Below are 18224 nucleotides of genomic sequence, written 5' to 3' on the forward strand. Positions count from 1 at the left end.
TGGAAATTGCTTTCTTGGTTTTTGCACACATTCACACGACACCGGCAGAGGTAACAGTCGGTTGCTGATGCCACGCTTTTTTGTCTTTTACTGGCTCTTGAATTCGTGCCAGTTTTCGTACCTTGCAGTGTAGCGGCGTTAATTGTGAAACCTCAGGGAACATCAGGATGTACAATTTACTGTACAAATTTGGTTTGACTCAACTTTTCTCAACTCTAACATAAGCATTGAGAGAATGTGTCCAAACTCTGACAAGTGCTAAGAAGTCATAGATTTTTCTGTTTGCTGCTTCATTGCCACACCAAAGGCCAAAAGCTGGACCCAGAACAATTTTTTCTTCTTGTGCATTTGACCTATTTTTGTTTTTGTTATATAAATAGTCTGAACAACTTAATTCTGATTTTTTTTTTTTTTTCAATCTTCAAATCTCACCTGGGTAACTTTCATATGTTCCTATATTGGATAAATATCCGATTGTTTGCAATTGTTCGCATATATTCGATCTTGACGTCCAAAATGCCCACCGTGGGGGAGGGGGGGGGGTATTGTGAGATTGAATCTACAACATTGTATTGATTAAATTAATCCCACTTTAAACACAAAGCATAAGTGGACATTTACTGAGATAGCAGTAATCCAGACACACAAGCGACTCTTATATTACGTGCAGAAAAATCCAAATTATTCCTTGAGATTTCTGAGATGAGCTTTGTGTTTGTGCAATGAATTGCTGGCACTTGAGCCATGCTGGCGCCATGTTCTGCCCGTGTGTGTGTGTTTTGATGGTCACAAGAAGAGATGAAAATGCGATCATGAAGGAGCCTTGCAAAGGTGCGGACAGCAAAAAAACAACAACACTGGGGAAGCTGCTGGGTATCAAGGGCAGACGGGCCATGTGTGTCCTCACGTGTGCGTGTGCGCGCATGTGCGTGTGCGCGCATGCCCCTGCGTCTTTGTACTGGCTAATCTAGGCGTCAGCAGCTTTTTGAGGCTTTTGTGCTGACAATAATCACAGCGCGCTCCTCTTTTCAATTCATCAGCAACAACAAGGAGGGATCACATGTCCTGATGGAGCGAATACGACACAGTTAAAGTGGCCATCATGTTGCCTGGTTACTGCTCGCTTGGATGGTCAATGCCACAAAATAAAACATACTCCATTTTTTTTTTTTTTTTTGGTCAATAATTTATTTTTAGGTTGCGGTGAGACGGGACGACTAAACGAGAGGTCCAATCCGTAGCAAGCTTTAATTAGAATAATTAGCTTCAGAACAATATTAACAGCAATTATCATCATAAATAAAACAGAATGGTCAGAATTGTGAAAACATTGAAGAAGTGAATGTTTCCCTGCTGTTGAAAATGTTACGCGTGACACTTTCAGATGTTTGACTTCTGTGAAGGCCCAGAGTAGAAATTGAAGCATTTGTTATTTATCATTGTAGCCAGCCCCTCCCATTAGAACCAGTGAGCAGGAAGTCATTGTGAAAAATTCAGGAAGGAACCAGCAGAAACAGGAATGATTGTTGCGGTAAATCTTGGTGTCCAGTAAACACTTCAATACAGCAGATCCACTTTTCACTTCAAGGAAAAGAGATGCCCTCAGGTCTTTTGATTGAATATAAAATAGAAAGCCATGTTTGAAAAGAACATTTAACAAATGAAGCCGCACACACACAAAATACGACAGGCTTCCTAACGTGTAACCCGACGGATCACGGTGGTGTCGGACCGCAATATACCGAGAACAAACACCCATCAAAATATCGCCGCACCGAATGAGACGAACAGAATGTAAACGTAGAAGGGAAATGAATGAAGGCTTTTGTGGGAATGCTACGGAGCTTCACTAATCAGGAAGTGCGTGTTGGCGTGCACGGGAAAGGAAAGCAAAAATACAGAAACACCACTTTTTTTTTTCCTCATACATGTCCGTGACACTTAAAAACATCCACAATAAAAAGATCTTTATATATATATATGTATGTATATTAAGTTCTTTATTTCTACTTGGTTCCATTCAGTGTCCGCAAAAAGATGAAGAACATGCATGGACGGCCCAGGAAGAAGTGAATGTCTTCATGTTCGTTAGGAAGAAGGTTGACTTTGTCCATGACAAACTTCTTGGCATCTCGGGGAACCGTCACGAGCTTCACCCAACGTCGGGTTTAGTTTGTGGCGGGTTCACTGGCCTGGGCTTCCTGCTCCTCGCCCCTTCTTTGCTAGTCATGCAGCAGTTCCTGCAAGCAGTTTGGAGACTTGAAGGTCTCGGGGACTTCGCTGTCCAGCTTGCAGATCACCTTGTAGATCGCTTTTTTCCATGATGGGTCAGCGTCTTTGCCGGCCACGATGGCGTTAAAGAACTCACGGAGAGTCACCTGGGCTACTTCCAGGAATCGTTCAGGCACCTGCAAGACAAAATATAATATAATCTAAAAATTGAAATAGAAAAATTGTATTATAAATGTAATAATATAATATAATTAATATAATATAATTAATATAATATATAGATAAAGATATTGAATTATTGGCACTTTCACATGTGGTTGTGAAAATCTTGACACCTCTTGTGTCTGTGTTAAGATGTTTATTTATTTATTTTTTTGCAAAGTTCTTGTTGTCCTCCACACAATTCCCATTTGTGTGAGTGTGTGTGTGTGTGTGTGTTCCTAACAAGCAGAACAATACACACCCTCACACACAGGCATTTTTTTTTTCCCCTGCCCTTCTCCCGGGGGCAAGAACATACAAAGACACTAAACCATCTGACAAGCTTGCTCTGCCTTTTCTCAACCTTTCTGTGTCTCATTTTTGAATCCCAGACAAGGTACACGCTCCTAAACACTCCAGCAAAGTGTGTAACCCTGTCACACGTGGCAGGACACGCCAAGGTTAGATGCCACCAGAACGGATGGATTGCCCCCCCCCCCCACACACGCACACACACATTGGCGCACTAAATGCTTCCCCTGACTCTTGTTCACCATATCCACCGTGTCTCTCTTTTTAGCAGGCCCCTGAAGAGCGCAGTTGTTCCAATGAGGCCCTCTGTCACACAAATGACATGACACATACAAAATACTATGTCAGACACATTTTGTGGTTAGACAAGAACCGCGTCTGAGCTTAGAAGCAGTTTGCACGACAAGCACGTCGGGTCCGGCCACTAGGGGGCCTAACTCAGAAAAAGATACTGATTGCTTCTGGTGTGTGTTTTAATATGGATAATATGGGATACTTCATGCACGAGCGTGAGGCCGGTGGTTGCTTTCATGATCAAAACCACATTATAGCTTTTACGGCAAGTACATGCTGTGGTATGTGACCTTTGACATGCTGTCTCCTGACCATCCAGATCCACTTGCTGTTGGTCGTTATTGTTCCATCGCCGTGTTTGTGTGTGCGTGTGTGTGTTTGCGCGCGTGTGTGTGTGTGTTTGCGCGTGTGTGTGTGTGTGTGTGTGTGTGTGTGTGTTTGAGACAAGCATCTGCTTCCTTTTTCCGCTTTTACGCCATGGCTGCTATCAGGCCTGACTTTCGTCACATTGTGCCGCTTGACCATTTGCGTCTCGAAATGTTGTCTTGCTTTGAAATTTTCCATTTCCTCACCGGATCAATAATTTTGCTTGTTCAAGGATAATTTTGAGTGATTGTCAGGAAGGTATAACTCATGTCTCGTAAGGATGCACCTGCTGTAGACTTATATTGTCTACTTTTTTTTTTTTTAATCAAGAGTGCTGTAACGGTATTATTCAGAATTCTTCCACAGAGTGCTTGTGATGTCATCATGGCCATTTTCTTGAGCTCCTCAACTGGATTCATTTTGCTTGCGCAATAGCTCTGATTGATTTTTAATCTCCTCTCAGCTTGACAGTTGCTCTTTTTTTCACTTATTGACAATGCTCTGGTTTTCATATTGGTTACCCGTCTAAATCTGAAATATATATATATATTTAAATTAAATTTTATTTCAGTTCATTTCATTTGATTATTATTGAATTATTTTTTTATTAATTTAATGTTTCATTTAATTATTTAATGAAAGCTGAATGTTGCTCGAGTCCAACCCAGGACTTGATTTAACCTCCATTTTCAATTTATTTCGTATTTTTGATGTCTGTGTACATTGGGGTCATCTTCAACCACAGATTATTGATTGACATCTTTTGAAGTAGTTAGTGAGGCCAGCGGGATTGCTTCCATTAAGACTGCAAATTGTATATTTTGAAGGCTTTTCCGTCTTGATAGATGGTTCCTTTACATCAGTCGCCTCAGCATCAGCACAAGGACAAGCGGTTAAGTTGCTCTTTGTTCCGAGAGGAAGGGTCTGCTCTGCGTTCTGAGATTGCTTATGTGTGTGTCACCAAAGAGGACAATAGCCCGGGTCATCTGAGCGAGAGGCTGCAGACCACTCGTATCACATGACAGCGGCTCAAGGCCACGTCTTTGTTAGCCGGTCCATTGTCAAAGCTGAGGAGACAGCTGCGGAGGGGAATCACTGTGTACACACACACACACAGCAACACACACACACACACAGCAACACATAAACCGTCCCCTCGTGACTCCTCGTGGCTCAGTGACAAAGACGATACATTCTTCTTCTTCGTCCCAACTGGAAGACACTCGCACATGCGCATGCACGTAGGCAGGCATTCTCCAAGCACATCGCTATATTTATAGTGACAGAAACTGGCAGGTGGCTTTGTCTGCAGCAACGTCCGCTCTCTGTCCACTAGCGCCACAAAACGTATTCTCCGTGGGTTTAATTAGACGACTCGAGATAATGGGCCGTTGCGATGGCTGTATGGAAAAGAATAGGAAGCGAGCAGATGAATGGATGAATAAGACGCGAGGATAGATGAAAGAGTCAAGTAAGGGAGAAAGGCGTGAGAAGTCGAGAAGTCTTTCATGCGGCACAGTGCTTATGAAATCGGATAGCCCTGAAATGTGACCCCCCCCCCTCTCATTTGAAGTCAAAGGGCAGAATTTTTAAATCGCCACACCCACCCTCGGAGGGGTCTCGCTCAGATCATCACAAATGAATATCTGTCAAATAAAAGTACACAAGTATGTAAACACGAGCGTGCATGTATTTTTTGGGTTTTTAAAGTCGAGCGTATCGTTTTGCCGATGCGGAGTGCAAAGTGCCGCCTCCATTGGCTCGTTGTGCAAATATTTTACAAGTGTTCCCAAACGCCTCGTGCAAGTTAAGGATGTCATGCCCAGTGCTGTTGGCAGACTTAACGGAGACTCGTCGGTCTGGTCCCAAAAGAAAAGGAAACATTTCTCTTCCTCTTGGCACTGGCAAGACCTGACACCACAGTGTCCTGGCAAAGAAAATCCCTCAGTCTCTTTTTTTTTTTTTTTTTTTGAAGTTGAGACTATTCCCCATTACCTTTCCCTTTCTGCCGCCGCCCCCTCCCCACGCCTCCCTCATTAGCTGGCAGACGAGCTGTAATTAGGACAAAATACTTCCAGAGAAGGGGCGGCGGGCAACGGTGGGGAGGGGGAGGGCTTGGTCGATGAAGGAGAGTGAGGTGGAAAGGAAAGAAGAGTCATAAAATGTGGCTGGAGAGACAGCAAGTAATTAATGAAGACGCAATAATTCCGCCAACATGGATCAAACGCAATGAAATATCATCGGCAGGCCGCCGTTTATGTTAAATGCTGACTCTGCGCAAATGGCGTTAAAAAGCGAACACGGTGATGCTAACCAACTGCCCCCAAAGCAGGCAATGGACAGGTGAGCTCAGATGAGGAGCGAGCCGCCAAAGATGAGCGAGCTTGATAACCCACCAGGAGGAGGACAGAGTCCGAAGGACAATGGGGGGAGGAGGAGGCGGGGGGGCTGACGGGGGGACAAATCAAGGTGGAAGCGTGATGCTAAATTTGGCTAAAAGGAGAAGACTCCTGTGCGCGGCGGAGACTTGCTGAATCGGCCTCGGTTCCGGTTTCACGCCTCCGAGCTTGACAAAGAGAAAGAGTCCCCGGCCGCTAATGTTCCCTCAGGGCGGGCAAAGGAAGGAGGCAGGTGAAGGTGGATGCAGACAGGAAAGACGACAAACTCTGGGAGGAACAGATATCTTTCTAGGATTTCTGAAATGGCGGCTTTATTTCCACGAAAAGGTCTGACGGCCGTTTTAAAAAAAAAAAAGAGGCTCTTCAAAATAGACCCTAAGCCAAGATAATCCATCGACTAAAAATAAGAATCGAAACAAAGTCGGGGGATAAATGCGTACACTGAAGTCATCATCCAAATACTCACAGTGGAGCGTCGTCTCTTAAAACGTCCACTCGATAAGTTAAAAAGTGTTTTTGCTTGTGTGCATAACGCTAATGGTTATCTAAATGCTGCTGATGTTGTGTCAGAGTTTCAAGGCCCTCAGGTCCCCTTCCACTAATATTGGGAGAAGACAAGTGAGGGGGAGAATGTGACTTGCGCAAATCGCTTTGACAAGGACACCCGCGCCTTCAGCAGCGTCCTCTTTCGCCTCGTCGAACACACACACGCACACACACACACACACACACACACACACAAACATGCAACATCCACACCTCAGCAGAAAATCGGGAGGTGACTGTTGCGTTCCGAACAGCTGACTTGGAGGACGTTTACAAAAGCCAATTTGTGTAAAACATTCGAGCCAAGCTACTCTCAGCATACCTGCCTTTGGTATTATAATTTTTAAAATCAATAGAAAAAAATGTTTTAAGTGGGGCAAAGAATTACTCTTGAGTCAAGTGAAAACTTCCAAAATTTTTTTCTCCTTACAATATTGTGACAAAACTTGCATGTGTTGGTGGACCTACCTCAAAGTCGTTGGCTTTGTTGTAGTGCATGTTGAGCGCCCGAAAGAGTTCGGCGTCGCGGCCCACCGCTAGCTCCTCGACGGCGGTCACGCCCTCGTTGATAGCCTGCCGGGCGTATTTCTCCATCTGGATGTAGTAGAACTCTCGAAAATTGCTGAACCACTTGATCAGCTGGGAGGTGATGCAGCGGTTGAACTGCAAATATGAAAAGGAAGGGTCAGAAAAGTTTGACCAAATTCATCTGATGACAGCCTGGAATAATTCTATGCTTTGCTGCAGTACCACAGTTGGCCACTGCAATCGCGACATCAGAGTAATGCGGTACCTTGACTTGGGTCAAGCTCGTGACACATATCAATATCAATCAGTATTCCTCATTGAAATGAATTGAAAATGCCGTTAATCGTCACAAAATTCAAAACTTTTTTTTTTGTTACGTTTCGTTAATTTATTTTCGGGCTTATTACAGGTCTTTCCATGTTTTGTTTTTTTTACAATTATTTAGGTTTCAACAAATAAATAAATAAATAAATAAAATTAATATAAAATATCTAATGTATAATTAATGTAAAATAATGTAATGTAAAAAATGTGTGAGCAAAAAAAAAAACTTGTAATTGAAAATACTCATAAATTGGGCCACTGGCAAATCAACGCACTATTGTAGCCAAATATTTCGTTGCTAAACGAAAAATGCGCACCTCCGACACTGCAATTTAGCTCATCCCAGTCGCCGCTCTGCACGGGAAACGGGAGGTGACAAATCGCTGAGGGCGTGCCATGCCACTTTGTGTTTACAACCAAAAGATGGAACCATCCGGAAAAAAAAAAGCGTCAAGTGATGCTTGCACCCACAACCCCCCCCCCATCACTCACTTTGATGCCAGAAAGCCAAACTTGAAGGTTTGCATGCGCTGCAGCTTGGCCCGTTTTGGGGGAAGGCACTTTGAATGTGCACAATCAACATAAATTGTCACTTGGTTCTTTTTTGCTGTGGTGTGGAAGTCACACACCAGCATGTAATATGCGCATCTGCCGTCATTAAACGTGAAGAAGCTTCACATTATCTTAAACATGTACTGTAATTTCTGGACTATAAGCCGCACCTAAATATAAGACGCACAAGCTAAAAAGAATATGCACACATTATACAATATCATAAAAAAATCCATAGATAAACCATACTGGACTTTTTTTTTGGATATTGTTGGCGCTTTTGTTTTTGTGTGCAAATTTTATTTTGTAGAAGCATAGCAGCCGTACTGGACTATAAGCCGCAATTCTCTAAGCTTGTGGAAAAAGTAGAGGCTAATGGTGCGGAAAATATTGTGGTTATCAATAACTGGGCAAAACCTAAGTACCGTAATTTTCGGACTATAAGTCGCGTTTTTTTTCATAGTTTGGGTGGGGGGGCGACTTATACTCAGGAGCGACTTATATACATATATATGTTTTTTTTTCACTTTTTTGGGCATTTTATGGCTGGTGCGATTTATACTCCGGTGCGACTTATAGTCCGAAAATTACGGTAGTCGACTCCGGAACCTGATCTGATTTTGAGGCTGTAGTAAGACTGTAGAATTTTATGCCCGTTTCAATTGTAATTAGTGTGCTAAATGCCAATAAGATTCTGTCTATGAGTGGTTTTTTTTTTCTGATATTGTATAGATATTGTGATTTATGATGGATGTTCAGTCATTGCTTATTGCGCATACCTTAATCACTATGAAATAAAATAATCATCTGGGCGCCCTTTGGGATTTTTCACACTCTCACTTAAAAACATTTTGTCATCTTTAGTGTTAAAATAATTGCTAAAGGAGATGTTGCCGGTTCACACCCCAATCTTGCCAAATTGGCTAAGTAACACCAATTAGCAAAAAGGAAAAGAGGCGGGCAGGACGCTAATGCATTCCCGGTGAAATGATGTCAGCGACCTCGAAAGGAAAAAAAAAAAATCCAGAGTAACGGGGCGGACGACGCGCACGCTGGTCACGCCAACCCTCTCTTCCGGGAAACTTGGGTGTGAGATGAGGAGTGAGTGTCAAATTAATCCACGTCCCCTCTAGCCTTAACGAGGCCTTAATTGCTCTCGCTTACTCTCTCAAGACGGGACGGCGACAACCTTGAAATCTTCGCGATCGCATCTGAGTGTCTCCTCAGAAAGAGAGGGCTATTAGCGTTGTCCGTGCATGTGCGTGTGTGTGTGCGTGCATGTGTGTGTGTGCGCGCGCACTCCAACCCGCTTCCCACAGCATGGCCCGGCCCGTCATTCTACACAAGAGGCTCATCTTTAAGAAGTGCTTTTCCCAGAGACAAGTCCATTCAAGTCCAATTAGTGTGAGCCATTCAGGGTCCTAATTCCCTTACAGTGAATCTGCCTGATCCTTCGCACACATGCTACTTATTGTTCCCAGGGAGGGAGGGGCGAGCGGGACGGCAGCGAAAGCGCGAGTGAGACACTGACCCGGATTTTTGCAAATATGATAATAATGAGGGCAATGAATGCAATGGGACAATGAAGCAACACATGATAAAGTAAAAGGGCAGCCTGGCTCATCACAAATAGGATTAGTTGAGCTCCAGTTTATATTAAATGAAATCATATGCTCCCATAGATACATTTGCCGGATTAACGTGGATTATCTGTCAATTAAAAACAAATTCAACAATAAAATGTTATTTGCATAAAATGCTAATATGACAGCAGACTCTTTTCTTGGATGATGATGAGGCCTAAGATTTTTTAGGTAGTTTTAAACAACGTAATTGTATTAATATCCGAGATTATCAATATCATAAATCCTCCATAAAATATAATTCGATGTGTGCAGGGTTGCCTAATGTGGCCAATGAATGTTTTTTTTTTTTTATCAGTTGCCAACGATTTTGTAATGTATGTTAGCGCATGTGTGTTTATACTTAATGGCCCATCAGTCTCAATCGTGCACACACATGAGCAGCAGGTGAGCTTAGCAACCCAGTGTTTGCCTAGCAACCCCATGTCCCGGCGACCCTTGTTACCATGGCAGCCAACGGGGATGTGGCACTGCCTGGAGGAAGTGGTCACGGCAGATATGAGCCACAGGGCAGCTGGTGTGTGTGTGTGTGTGTGTGTGTCTGTGTGCGCACACACATTCATTTGAATGCCATGTCCCGGATCCACGAAGGAACCGTATGCTCTTTTGCAACAAAACACATCGCAGCCTGTAAACACAAAACAATCAGCGGCTTTGTTTTAAAGCTGCCGTTGTTGTAATTTGTTTATGCCCCTCTCCTCGGCGCCCCCCCCCCCCCCCGCTGTCATTTTCTCAGAATTATGAACCCCCCCCCCACACACACACACACACACATCACACATGTGTTAAACTCAGCTTAAGTTAATACATACCATCTTCTTATCTATGATTTAAAATTTCATTTTTTGTCGCCCTGCCCTCCCCCCCAAAAATGCTACTTGTAATTTCACAAGTGAAAGCGAAAGTGTGTGTTTTGAATGAGCTGACAAGATGGAGGTTGAGGTCAGGATGGAGGAGGGTTAAACAGTTTGGTGAGAGACAGAGATGCCCCCCCCCCCACCACCACTGCCCGCTTCGGGCCGATTAAGGCCAAAAATTCTAATTGTGCTCCAAACATGCGACAGACTGGAGCGCCCATCTGCGGCATGCACAAATGCTCAAAGTATAAAATAAATAAACCAAATACACACACAAAATGCTTGATGGATAATTTTCCCATCATGTAGCTGCACACCTGACCACCTTTGCAGCTAAGCCTACAATATATATTTTTTATGTCCAAAGTGAACCAAAGATGTGCCATTTAAGTGTCCAAAAGAGAGTAAGTGCTCACCTTGACGTCGGAGAAGAAGATTTTCAGCATGTTGGAGGATGGATAGCGAGTGTAGAAGAACATGAGCTTGGCCTTCTTTAGGTGGTTGGGCGACAAACCCTCTTGGATCTGAATAGAAGTGTTAAGGTGGCAACAAGCAGTAGTTTATGAGTGTCATATAATACACATTGTTCCTGGTAAAATAAAATAGAGACCAGGATGAAATGAAAGAGTAGAAAATGAGAGGAAGCCAAACTCATGGGTGGACTTGGGAGCCGATGTTGCTCTTTCAGTCTTAATGGAAATTTGTTGACATAGACCGATCATTTTGTCGCCGTCTCTGAATTTATTTTCTGAGCTTCGCATAGAATATTATATCAATTATTTTTTTGTTGACAAATAACTAAACTATTATGCTGATTTACTGAGATCTGTCTCTGCTTTATAGCTGCAAATAAAATACCATTCTTTTATTATATAATTATAAATAATTATTAAAAAATTATTCTATAAAGTATAATAATTATGATATAATATAATAAAATAATTATAATAAAAAGACACTTCAATTTAAAAAAAACATAAATATAAACAATTATTACAAATAAGTATATAAAATATAAAAAATAATTATAATGATTATAATATTCTAATAAAATAATTATGAAAAAAGACACTTCAATTAAAAAAAATAGTGCACATATTTTTGGAGGCAAAACGTAAATTTGTTGTACCCTGTGTTGGGGCATGACCAGGATAAAAAGTACGAGTTACACTCAAATGTAACAAACAACTCTCAACTTCAAGTCCATTTATATATCTTTGAAAAATAAAATTTGTCGAGCTTTGTGGCGGTGCGATGGCGAATGTGTGCAAGTTTGTGTATGCGTAATACATGCACGTGTGCAACGACAGCTGTGCCCCGCCGCTCTGCCATTTTGCCACCACATTAACAGCCCTATAATCTATCAGTGGAGATGAGGCAATCAATGTAACCCCCTGCAAGGTCAATTAGTGCGCACGCACACACACACGCACACACAGAGAAGCCCCAGGGGCCCGATATGGCTCCAAATAGAAAGAAAAAAGTTATCACACTTATCACAAATAAGCTGCGAGCAAAAGTGGAGGTGAGTCCTGCCCAGTCATTCATCTTTCATTGAGCCGCGGCTACGCTAGTTAACATCAAGCGACACCATTACCTGTTTAACATTCATGCTAACCTGTCACTATGGGCTGGGCGGATAATACGGCCGCGTCTTTCAAGCCTGTTTTAATGTAACAGCTCACAAATTTGACAAACAGCGTTGCGTTGAAACGATTGTGCGTACGTGCGTGTTACGGTGACTGCTAGCCAGTGAATAAACAAAAGCGACCGCCGATGTGCCTTCCTGTTCTTTATTGTCTCTTTATCATGTGTGTTGATCCTGATGCGCGTTGTTTTGCGAAGGACTCGCCGCATCAGCTGTAACCTGACCTTGCGGCCAGGTGTGTGCATGTGTGTGTGTATGTGTGTGTGTGTGCGTGGGTGGGGGTTGAGCGAGCTTACAAGGAAAAGAGGTGGGAGGGGAGCAAATTCATAAATGAATTGAGGACATCTGCTCGGCTAGGCACAAAGGATTAGCGACACACGGACCTGAGTGTTTGTATGCGGTCGTGGTCCGGAGGATCACTTGATGCTGATAGCCCTCGTCTGAGTTTAGTCTTCTGTAGAAGGATAAACTTTAAATTGATTAATTTGGCAAAATTGATCAAGGTCAATTATTACTCTAATAATTGTTGTACATTTTACTTTTGGGATGCCGTTTTGTATTTTCTATCTTGAGTCGTTGGTGGTGTTTTCTGAAAAGCGTCTGAGCTTGAGGTGTTTGTTTTTGCCGAGTTCTTGGCTAAACATAATCAGAGATAAAAAAGTATTTTTTCAATAGTCGCTTTTCCTTGAATGAATGTAAAAGCATTTAGAAACAAAACAGCAGGATCAAGAGGCCTGGCTGACCCCCCCCCCCCCCCCCCCCAAAAAACCCCATTTAAATCAGCTTTGAAGCAGAACACTGAGATCAAATCATCTGACTGCAAGGAATTCCTCTTTGTAAGGTTCAAAGTCTTCTTTTACTCCCGACTTTGTTCTTCAAACCGTGTCCCGTGTTTGCAGCGTGTGACTGTGAGAAGCCCTCTCCATATGAAAGGTTAGGAATGAAAAGATAAACAGCTACCTGCAAACACCTGTCCGCAAGCAAGCACGCTCCGGGGTAAAGGGCGAACATGCATGTGAAAGGAGCAAATGCACACGCAGCTGCCGAGCAACCCAAAGGCCGGCCAATCAAAGTGGCGCTCGCAAGCGACTCAAGGAGCAAGACGGCGTTGTAAAAGCGGACACCTTTTGAAAACTGCCATCAATGAGCCCGAGCGTCTTTTCCTCTCTTTGAAACGTGATTAGCTTTGAGCTGTTGCGTGCAAGGTGTTGACCCAAAGTCCCCCTCCCCCCTCCCAATCCACCCACTTGCTTTGAGCGTCTATGTACAAAGTCTGCGTCATGAAAGCGAGCTAACGGCACGAGCTACCCCGGACTTAAAAGAAGTTGAGAGAGCTGCGTGCGACCCGTTTAATCTTCCCCGCTCTTGCAAGACCCGGCCGCACCTCGTTTCATCTTCCCCTCTCGGCACGGGAACAAGAGGGAACCAATTAGCAAGGACTAATTGATATTAAAGACTTAGCGCCGGTGGTGTGGGCAGATGTTAGACCCCGAGACACCTTCCGCAATCACGCACGTCTTGCGGTGAGAAGGATACGGTGCCGCTTGAGTACGGCGAGATGTCGGCCATATCTGCCAGGTCACCACATTCCGACTTGATGAGCGACAGGGACAAACCTTCAGGCCCATGTTGACTCGGGGAGCGCTGTCTGTTGTGGTGGTGAGCCAGGTGCCCTGCTCCTAGGGCGGCCATTTTGGTTCTCAGGCTCACAGTTTCACGGGTCGCGTCCATGGAATCTGGCGAGGTGTGGCTGTGGTGGTGGTGGTGGTGGTCCTTGGGCCCTGGGGCGTAACCCGTCCCCCCGCCCAGAGGACCGTGGAAGGGGTAGCCCATGAGTGGGAGGGGGAATGGGTGGCGAAAGGACGGAGGGCTGAAGCCGAGAGTGGCTGTGAGAGGCGAGGGGTGGAGGGAGGGGTGGTGAGGAGGAGGAGGAGGCGGCGGAGGAGGAGGTAGAGATGGGTTGTCGTCGCCGTTCCCGCTGCTCTTGCGCACCACCAGCGGCAGCGCTTCCGTTTGATCGTTGGGCGTCGGCACCCCGCTTAGCCGGCCGTTCATACCGTTGAACGAGTCCAACGGGCTCGGCACTATGATGTCGCCGAAGCAGTGGAGTCTTTGATTGGAGGTGTGGTAGTTGGAGGTGGGGCTGCCATCGCCGTGGAGATTGAGGGAAAAGGCACCGCCGCCAAAACGAGGGTCCGGGGTGAGAGAAGGGAGCGGGCCAAAGGGCAGGGGGCCAGAAGAGGATGAGTTGGAGGAAGAGGAAGGGGCGGCCGGCGTGCTGTGGCAGCCGTGATGGTGGCTGACGGCTCGCTTGGGCGACGAGAAGCCTTTCACGACCGTGTCGACGACTTGCGACACGGCGCAATTTAGCTCCTGCTTCAGTGTCTCCGCTAACTGCCTCCCCCCTTGCCTCTTCATCATCCTCTCCCCGTTCCTCTCCTCGTCCTCCTCCTCAGCCCTGCCCACTACATCCTCCTCCATCTCACCATCCATCAAGGCCTGTTGTCGCAGTAGGGCTCGGGCCCGGTCTAGGAACAGACCCGGGTCCAGCTCTGAGAGGTCATCGTGGCGCCGTCGCCCTCTGTCCCTGTGCCTCTCCTCAAGGCCATCAGAGCGGATACTGTCCTCAGACAGGTTACCGTCCTCATCCCTCTCGCCTCCTCGCTCCGCCTCGCCACCCTCGCGGTTTTCCTCCTCTTCCTCCTCCGTCTCGGAGTCGTAGATCTGGTAGAACTTCTCTTGAAGTTGCCGCAGTTGCTTCTGAACAGGAAAGAGAAGAGGTTGTTGAGATGAGTGTGTCTTCCTACTTGCAAGGACCTCTGTTGGTGACCCACCTGCATGTCTTCCAGCTGCAATTTGAGCTGTCGCCTCTCCTCCTGCCGCTGCTCCTGCCTGGAACACACCAGCTGGGTGAAGCTGTGCTGCTGCTGAGGCAAGCGCTGCTTCCTCTTGTTCTCTCGGTACACCTCGCCAGCGCCGACCCCTCCGGCCCGCGAGGCGGGAGAGCCGAGGAGGGAAGAGGAGCAGTCCGTGCCCCGTCTATGGCCTTGACTTCCGCCGTCGCCTCTGTGCTCGTTCGGGTTGCCGCGGTTGCTTTCCTGGCCGCGATCGTCGGCGCTGGGCCGCACCAGCGGAGAGTGACTCATACCGCGAATGATGTTTTCCACTCGAGCACGCTTGGCCCGAAGGTGCTCGTCCGACAGCCTGTCTAAGTCAAACGTGGAGAGGGACAGCGGCTGGGCGTGGGAGCCGAGGTTGGAAGGGGGTAGCGCTCGTCCGAATGACGGCGGGGCCGAAGGTGAAAGGCAGTTGGACGGGCTGTCCCGGTCCTGAGAGGAGGAATTGCTGCAGGCATCCTCGGCCTGGATCTCAGAGCCGCCGCTGGACAGACCTCCGCTGCCCTGAAATAGACAACAATCATGGACTGATATTTTCATGGGACAGAATATGCTTTGCTGGTACAGCTTTTGGAATGGTGTCAATTTGGTGTCACCTCAAAATAACCCAACTTGGCCAAAATGTCTAAACCGCCGGCAAACAAAGTGAGTAGTACACCCCTTAGTGAAACTGTACCAATTGTGCCCAAGTACACATTTTCACTTTTGGGTGTCTGTCAAGTGACTCGTTTTGTGTTGCACCCTTAAAAATGCTGGGTTGTTGCAAATTGGGTTGTTGGGTTGACCCAATTTCCTGGGTTAGTCCAATTTTTAACCCAGCAGTTCTAAGGGTATATTGATGCAGTTTAAAAACACTTGGGTCAATAATAAGTCAAATTAAAAAGGGACTGACCCAACTTTTTGGCTTATTTATCTTAATCAAAATATTGGGTCAAATGAATAAGCTACAAACACCCCAACACTGTTTTGAGGAATATTCATTTGACCTTATCAAAGAGTTAGGTTAGTGACTTTTTACCCAACATGGGTTAAATTTTGCATTTAGAGCTGATTTTAGAGTTCCCACTCTGATCAATATACACAATAAGAAATAAGACTGAATCCCATAACCGGGTTACTCAAATTTATCTCAACCAAAACGTTGGATAAAATTAATAACTTACAAGACCCAACAAAATGTGTTGTGGGTTATTCAATTGATTCAACTTTTAGGGTAATGTCTTTATCCCCGAAATGTTTGGGTTATTTCTGACCTGACTTAGTCATCTCATTTGAATATAAAAAGGTACCTGGAAGCCCGAGTCACTCCCCCCATTCTTCCCCATATTGTTCTTGAGAAGCTGCGAGATGATAGTCGCCCCGGTGAAAGGCATCATGGCGTCCTCGTACGAGTTGGCCCTCTTCAGTAACTTCCTTAGCACGTTTGATTTCTCTCCATCACCGTTGCCACCACCGTGGCCTCGACCAACCAGCGAGCAATCTCCGTCCCTGTCGGGGCTGTGGGATTGGTTCATGTTGTCCAGGAGGATCCCCGTCACAGCGCCCACGGTCCGTTTCACACCGATGTCCACTCGTCGGCGCTTGGTCTGTCTGGTTAGGAGTGTGGCGCTGTCATGATCAGGCATCACGCAGGGCAGCTACACTGAGCATTACCAGGCGTTCTCTCAAAGGCACTGAGACTGTGCGGAGGGACACAAACACAGTTTACAATTGTCCGTCCATTTTCCGTACCACTTTGGGTCACGTTGACAGCTGATTACACTTGATGTCATTTTACTTTTTTAACTGCTCATTTATAATTCAGGAAAAAAACTGATCATCTGTTTAAATTAAATGTGTTGCATCTATTAGTAGAGTTCTCAACACTCAGTTTAAAAGCCATCTTCTCTTTAACACAAACGTTTCTGTAAAGTGTGTGTATGTGTGTGTACAAACAAGCAAACCCACAAGCTTTGTTAACTCACTCACTCACTCACTCACGCAGTCACTCACTCACTCACTCACTCACTCACTCACTCACTCACTCACTCACTCACTCACTCACTCACAGGAGAGATGTCTCAATAATGAGGTCCCATTGTTGCTCACTTTTCTTTCATGTGCAGCTAAACACACAAAAATATTTTTCTAACACTTCCGCCAATTAATTCTCGCTTTGTGTGGCTTTGAAAGAATATGTGAGAGTGTGAAGCTTTGAATGCGTGAGCTCCCTGACTCGCCTGTATAGTCATTTAGAAGTGCGGTAGGACACGTTTTAGAATCTGAGACAACATTTTAATTTGCCCATATTTACACACAAAAAAAGTACAAATTGACTTTTAGTTAAGTTTGAGTAGTAATCGTTCATGTTGCATTTGGGTCAGGAACTTTACTTGTATTTCCACAAACAATAATGTTCTGTATTCCCCTTTTAGCGCAAAATGTTATGAAGTTTAAAAAAAAGTTGAAAAATGAGTAAACCCATACGAACTTTCGACTTTGTCCAGCATTTCATTTGAAGCTCACAAAAACCTCCGCGTTTGTTTCCACGCACGGGGGTCCCACGTACTCTGCCGGAGTAGGACTCGCGCGCACGCTTGACATGCCAGCAGAAATAGTTTGGAAATATTTTCCAAATTTAAACGTAACCCCGTGAAGTTGCCCACCCAAATATAAACCTCGGAACACACGATCAGACACTAAACAAATACAAACACGCGTGGGCGAGCTGAGCGGGGGTCAGAGTCCTTAAATGCCCGTAAATCAGGTTGAAAGGGGCGCAAGTTTCTACTCACTTGATTTTCCACCGAGTCAGTTCAGCTCAGAAAAGAAACGATCCGATCCGCTGTCGTCTTGTAGGTCGGAGCCGATGAGTGACTGCTCCGACGCCGTGACAAGTGTTTGCGAGCTCTCGGGAGGTGAGCGTGTGCGTGCAGGGTGGACCGGGAAAGGCGTGCGTGAGAGGGACAGCTTGAGAGAAAGAGAGAGGGGGGAGTAGAGAGAGAGAAAGCGAGAGAGAGAGGAAAAAGAAAGAGAGAGCTTGCTTCCTCTGAAGGATGACCAATGTTGGGGGGGTAACCGTGCGCGCACCGGCCCGCCCGCCACTTTCCACACTTGAGTCGTCTGATTGACTGACAGACTGCAAGACTCCACGCAGAGACGAGCGAGGAAGGGGATGCCAAGACGCCGCGTCACGCGAGGCAACGCCCCCACCTGACCAATAAGGAAGAAGTAGCCGGACCGTCGGTTTTTATTTAAGAGGAGCCCGGGAGCGCACAAGCGGAGGACGACGATCATGAACGTAAAAGAGAAAAGACTGCCTGCAGGTACACTCGCGGAGAAGCCGAAAATCATTAGGAAACACCGAGTTGATGTGATTTAGACGACTTTTGTGAAAATCTATTCAATGTGTTAAGTTTGTAAATATTAAATAATAAATGTAATTT

At 45.5% G+C, this 18224-nt stretch overlaps 1 protein-coding gene across 1 annotated transcript; it reads right to left on the reverse strand.

Moving 5' to 3' along the window:
• Positions 1 to 1229: 1229 nt before the first annotated feature.
• Positions 1230 to 17912, reverse strand: LOC119116682 (prospero homeobox protein 1-like). The gene is made up of 7 exons (XM_037242289.1): positions 17574 to 17912; positions 16089 to 16478; positions 14737 to 15303; positions 13439 to 14662; positions 10671 to 10778; positions 6819 to 7013; positions 1230 to 2408 (listed from the first exon to the last, which is right to left on the reverse strand). The coding sequence occupies exons 2-7, from the start codon at positions 16422 to 16424 to the stop codon at positions 2223 to 2225; spliced, it is 2616 nt and encodes an 871-aa protein (XP_037098184.1). The 5' UTR covers positions 16425 to 16478; positions 17574 to 17912; the 3' UTR covers positions 1230 to 2222.
• Between the last annotated feature and the right edge of the window lie 312 nt (positions 17913 to 18224).

Source organism: Syngnathus acus, chromosome 2 (genome assembly GCF_901709675.1).
Source record: "Syngnathus acus chromosome 2, fSynAcu1.2, whole genome shotgun sequence".
NCBI classification, from domain to species: domain Eukaryota; kingdom Metazoa; phylum Chordata; class Actinopteri; order Syngnathiformes; family Syngnathidae; genus Syngnathus; species Syngnathus acus.

Coding starts and splice junctions, on each gene's coding strand:
- LOC119116682 (XM_037242289.1), bottom strand. CDS start 16,424: ATGCCTGATCATGACAGCGCCACACTCCTAACCAGACAGACCAAGCGC. Junction 10,779..13,438: donor CGCCGTACTCAAGCGGCACC/GTATCCTTCTCA, acceptor ACTTCTATTCAG/ATCCAAGAGGGTTTGTCGCC. Junction 2,409..6,818: donor ACAAAGCCAACGACTTTGAG/GTAGGTCCACCA, acceptor TTTGTCTTGCAG/GTGCCTGAACGATTCCTGGA.